General features: G+C 40.7%; 1 protein-coding gene across 3 annotated transcripts in view; it reads right to left on the bottom strand.

Annotated features, from left to right (window-relative positions):
* cntln (centlein, centrosomal protein) overlaps positions 1-6,000 on the bottom strand; it is a 74,201-nt gene that overhangs the window by 65,627 nt on the left and 2,574 nt on the right. For all 3 annotated transcript variants that reach the window (XR_012927401.1, XM_076032324.1, XM_076032333.1), the window contains exons 3-5: positions 5,306-5,394; positions 3,645-3,729; positions 866-1,000 (exon numbers count right to left, since the gene is read on the bottom strand). Coding sequence is in view for 2 of the 3 variants with exons in the window: in XM_076032324.1 (XP_075888439.1) it covers positions 866-1,000; positions 3,645-3,729; positions 5,306-5,394 (309 nt within the window). In the remaining variant the exon portion in view is untranslated. The remainder of the gene's footprint in view (positions 1-865; positions 1,001-3,644; positions 3,730-5,305; positions 5,395-6,000) is intronic.

The raw sequence follows: 6,000 nt of genomic DNA, 5'->3' as shown, positions 1-6,000 counted from the left end.
AGAAGCGCGCGCGAGGAGGAGAGCGGGAGGTCACGGAGGGCCAAACAAACAATGGCGACTGAAGGAGATGAATAGAAAAGGTAGCCATTCAAACAGAGAAGAGGGAAAGAAAAGAACGGCGGAGAAACAGGAAAGGGGAAGAAACCCATGGGGTGGCGGCTGAGATGAATATGTAAACAGTGAACTGGCTTTGCCGCGGGAACCCCCTGCACGGGCCGCTGATTGGCCAAGGTCACCGGTGCTGTATGACTGGGCCCGTGTAGCCAGATGTTGGCTGGTTCGAGGTGAGCCGTGCCGCCGGAGCTGGGCTCATGCAGGTACAGGGGCCAGTCTGTCTGCTTTAATGACAGCCTACTAATGAGAGTGGTGCACGCTGCAAGACCCATTAGACTCAACCCAGGTCTCCTTTGAAGCTGTCCCCCACAATTTCTCACCACGAGACCTCACCAAGACTGTGCAAGAAGCATTCCTTTATCAATTAAACATAGCCAGGTCCCATCTAAGCATAATTAGGGAGAGGCCACACCATTTCATGCACACTTTTCACTTTCCCCCGCCGAAGCGGTCATTAAGTATTTATCTGCAAGTTAACAACCAGCTTTCCCTTCCCTCCGTTCCCTCCCTCTCTCAGAGACATTGCAGCAGCTAAATAATCTCTGTTTTAAGTGGCAAGAAAGTAACACAGGATAAGACAGATTTTGGGAAATTGTGTTTAGGATAGTCAAGCAACTATTCTCCTATTCCATTTGAGGCAAACATGTAGAAGAAAGTGTGAAAAAAAAGTGTGATTGCATCTAGTGGAACGCAGAAAGGGCACTTGGAAACTCAGAGAAGCACAAAGCTACAGAAAACTGACTCCATCAACCTGAAGTTCTTGACTCTTATTGACCAACTGTTCACGCAGAGATGTCAGCTCCTTCTTCATTAAGGCAACATCCCCGTCCACTGTCGTCCTCTTCTGTGGCAAGCTGTTAATCTCCTGCTGTTGCCTTGTCACTTTCTGTGGCAGCAAAGAGACAGGAGGGAAGACAGAGAGCGACACAGATCGAAAGAACAGAAGAGAAACGGGGAGTCACAAGTGAGCTCATGCATGCAAACTAGTTTTTCTCCTCACCAGTGACAAATCTACCTTAAAGAACAAAACAAAACAAAACCTGACAACCGCAGTTACGACAAAAGTAAAACAAAGCTTCCCAAAAAATATGTAATATCACATTTTTAAAAAATGCAAGGATTTTCAAATAATTTCATCCCAACACTCTTTCTGTCTTTATCAATAGTCAACACTGTCAGCTCATTTCATTGATCAGTCCTGTCTTGTACTATGCTATGATGAAAAAGAAATATAATGGCCAAACTAAAGCTATAGATTCACACCTATGTTACAGAAAATAAATTTAAAAGAAACCTGTGATTCAGTTTGGGGAAAATAAAACCTCTAAAATTCTATATGGAGGCACTTAACAGGGCACAAAAATCTTAAAAACCCTTCATTTATGAAGCTTAAAGCATTAAAAACCACCAACACATATCTGGAAGGGGTCTGGAAAACTAAAATTAATTCTTCAAGATGAAAACAAAAATATGCTGATTGATGCATTGCAGCCCCACACGGCTCTATAGACTGAGCAATTAGAATGAAGTAACCCATTTAAAACCTACAGTGAGCGACAAAATATCATTCAAGCATAAGCCTACTTCCTGGATTTTGGCAGCCTTTGTGGCCTTAGTAGGAGGAGGCTGGCCTCTTAACACTGCATCAGCTGGGGTTTGGCGCTGCTTGGTAATCCGTAGCCTTCTGTGGCTACACCCTCTTCTCAAATAACAGTGTGCTCTGGGATGCAATTAATTGCCATGTTGAGACAAAAAAAAAACAAAAAGAAACGCTCAGATATATCCAGATAGAGGATTTAGCGTTCCTCACTCCTCCTAGCTCACTGTGCAAAGAACAGAGGGGTTTAATAGAGATTTATACCGAAGTGCAGAAAATAAATTCAAACGTAGATAATGAGGTGAGCAAGAACAATTTGAACCCCACTAGTGCTTAACTGATACAGAGGAGAAGCGTGTGTGTGTGTGTGTGTGTGTGTGTGTGTGTGTTAGGGTGTCTGCCAAATTAAGAGGTCCAGGACAGAAAGATTAGCATTGAAAATTCCCAGTGCAATTCAAAAATGAAAGCTAATTATATTACACAAACTTAAAAGGTGTAAAAAGGGGATTGGGAGTATATAGAGGAAGAGCTAGAATAAAAAAAAAGGGAAAAATTGAAAAAGAGGGAAATCATTATCAAAGTTGAAGAGTGAGGATATTAAAAGGATCCTTTGTGGATTCAGTGGACCATCATATCTCACATCCAATTAATCACCGTTTGGGTAAGTATGGCTCAAGACTGGATGAGACGATGACTGTTGCAAGGCCAGATGACACAGCAAAGAGCTCAGTGCTCTTAATGAGAGGCGCTCCCATAGTTTCATAACAAGCCGTTTCAAAAAAAAAATCTCTGGAACAAACCAAAAATATATTAAAAAGATATATATGTTGTGTGCATGTGCGTATTAATTACTCACTTAGATCAGTTGATCCAACTTGAAAAGGTTAATACTTTTAGACAAACACTTCCAAATAAACAATTCTCTATAGCAAACCCTATCAATCAGAAATATGCAACATGCACAAGTAGAGAAATGAAAAAATATTTTAGAGACTAATTGAGAGATAAGAGTTTAATTTCATTAAAGGCTTGTCAGAAATAAACCTCAATTAGCATTCACTTTCTTGAGGGTATTTCTGAAAGAAACAACCTAATGGATCCAATATCATCAGTATAAGGTATTCCACTTATTACACTCTAATTGTATTATTATGTATAAATATATAGTATTGCATAATTGCATACAAACAACATTTTTGCGAAGAAAAAACAAAAACAGGATGTTCTAAATTGTTCTGATGTCAAAACACATTAAAGCCAGTCTCATTAAGAGTGGACATGACTCTGGGTATGGGACACTAATAAAGGAGTCTGACAGATGCTTCTGTGAAGGGATGTAACACATTAGATCACGCTCTAATATTCAGCCATTAGACGACCAAGAAATATTATTGGAGAGGTTGTGTAAGAGAGGGCAGCAGGCAAGGAGCAGCAGCTGTTCCGTTCAGAAGAGAAAAATAATAATTTGTTAACCGTGCAATTCATGGTTTTATTTTCTTTGAGAAAAAAAAAAATGTCTTGTGAATACATTCTTAATAATAAGATAAAACACAGACCATATGAAATGAGAACAGAAAGGAAACAAACAAAAACTACTCCAGCAAAAGAAATAAAACTATTAAACTTACAATCACACATCAATAAGCAGGCTGAAGATGATGTTTAGACAGAGTAGTTGGAAGGAATCAATGAGAAATCCCTCTAGTTTGGACCTTTGGCCATGATGTTAAAGAGGCCATTTAACTCTCACTTGCTCCATTAAACTCATTCAGTTCACAGTAGTGCAGTTGTACATTTTGTCAATTCTGTCAGTTTATAAAGCAATGTTAGTACATTTCTTTGTAAATGATGAAATTCCACGCTAACTGAAACGCTTCAGCCAATGAAATATGTCACATCCTTCACAAATGAGTCAAATGAATCTGTACTGTACCTGTTGAAGCTTCTGTATGGTGTCATCTTTGGACTGTAGAATCTCCAACACTTTCCTGTCCTTCATCTCAGCTTTGTGCTTTTCACTTAGAAAAAAAGAACAAACAAACAATGAATAAATGTGTCCATTTAGACTAACCTAGAATTTAAAAACCTGAGGGCATACAGTTAAAACAAAACATATAAAAACCTGACACAAAATGTTGCACCACATACCCATCAATCAATATGATTGCCAGTTAATATTACAGAAGGCTCTATAAGGCTTGCTTTTTCCAATTCAGTCAATCTGCACTGCACGCAGGTATTTTGCACTCTAATTGAAACTTTTTTCAAATGGTTTCAAATGACAAAAAAGGCTAATTTAATTGCACATATTGTTTGCTCTTCTCTTTGCATCACATTCTGTTAAATAAAATTAAACTAACACACAAGGACAAGTTAAGAACACAACTTGCTCAGTTTAAAAGGAGCAGCTTTTTTAAGTCTTCCTTCAGTACCAAACTTTTCTCTATAGCCCAATAACATTTCTTTTATAATGAACTTTTTAGCGAGACAAAAACAAGGCATCAGTCGGGAACCTGTTTGTTTCAACTGCTTCAGGCCACCAGGGGCCACCCATTCCCTCCACTCAACACTTGCTCCTTCAACACCTCGCGCCTCTGAGGCCTCTTATCCCGTCTCTTTGCTTCTTCTGATCATCCCGTTTCCCCGCCAGACACTAAAATAAGTATCTGGCGTCCCTGGAGGAGCTGTAACGCAGGCTGGCCCAGCTACAACTCCTTGTATATTGGGCTGTGTTCACCATGTCCTGAGCAACCAACCAATCACTCTACAAGATCCACCCAGGAAAGGGAGGGGAGGGTGAATGGCAGTTCCCAGTGGACACCAGCGCTTGACTGGAGTCGACACAATTACCATGTCAATATCCTCCAGTGCATCAAGTGATACGATACACATACACTCTTAGGGTGCATGTTCCACCAGTGGTCCCAGTGGACCACGATACTTTGATGAGTTTCCTTCGGGGGTATAAAGGAACTGAAGAAGGTGTGGAGGTGGGAATGAGAGATGCAGGTACTGAAGCTCTCTCTACATGCAGCCGCGCTGCAAAAAGAAACCGACGAGCCTGAAAACGTATGTGATATGCATACATGACAGTAAAAACATGACCTCAAAGGTGTTGGACAAGTGGGAAAACATCCAGTGATTTACCAGAGCTTATTTAAAGTTCTTAAACAGCATTGTACCTATTTTTAAGCAATTGTGCAAAAACCTGATCCTGCTCTTTTTATTTATTAAAGTTCCCATACCACTGTGTTTGCTGAGGCTTAGTCACCCTGCGAAAGAGGTCATAGTCTATCTCACATTTTATCCGATAAAGACAAGCATTTGGTAGCAGCGTTTCAAGTGTCCAGAATGACTGCGGGGGAAGTGGAGTGTTTTCATTAAAAAGGTTTCCATGGGTGAACTGCTACGCCGGGGATAAGAAGGCTTAAATCAGCATCTGCACCAGATTCCGTCAAAACCCCAGTAGAATGGCCAAGGTGCCTTAAACAGCCCTTGAACGACTTTCACACATATTTCTCCTCACTGGTGAGATCAAGAAATTTTCAGCTATTGAGCCTCTCAGGTAGCAATTTGAGAGATGAATCTACTAACCGCTCCACCACCAAACTGATAGCCTGGGTCAAGTCCGGATTTGCCACTTGCAGCCGTTTCCATAGGGACCACACAAACTCCTTGTCTGCCTGTGAAAATAAATGATTAAGTGAGTCAGCTGCAGCAAGGCCTAATTGAGATAACTAACTTCTGATAAATTGGTCTGAAATTGCGGCGAGGCCTTTGAGCAGAGCCACAGCACGTGTCAGCCTGTCGAGCTGAAAAACAAAAAATTAAGTGGGATGCTCAATGGCATTAGCATACGACAGATAGGGAAGTCAATCAATAATTTAGATATCTTGTACAAAATAATTTTTGATCTGGGCTGTCTTCTCTAATCATGAGTTTCTCTTAACGGGAAGCCTCATCACTGAGATGTGACCTTGGACTCAAGGGGAGAAAGCATTGACACTTGTCATTATGCACTATTTATGACTGCAGAGGGCTGGGATACAAATCAAAACACAGCAGTCGAGCTTGCATTTCCTTTATTAATCAATCGTGCGGCGGATATGTTTTCCACTCCGGCTCCAAAGTAACTAGCCCCAAAGAAACTCAAAAACTGATGACAGAGAGAGTCATCCTCAAGTAGAGAAACCCAGCCAACCCCTGACACATTTCCAATTCAAATTGTCTCGCTGCTTTTTCAAACATTTTTAAGCTACATTACATTTAATGAGGGACATCTAAAAACT

The sequence above is a fragment of the Nelusetta ayraudi genome, unplaced genomic scaffold (genome assembly GCF_046127955.1).
Source record: "Nelusetta ayraudi isolate G7.1 ecotype Tasmania unplaced genomic scaffold, CSIRO-AGI_Nayr_v1 ptg000004l, whole genome shotgun sequence".
Classification (NCBI taxonomy): Eukaryota; Metazoa; Chordata; class Actinopteri; order Tetraodontiformes; family Monacanthidae; genus Nelusetta; species Nelusetta ayraudi.
This window is presented reverse-complemented; position numbering and strand designations above follow the sequence as displayed.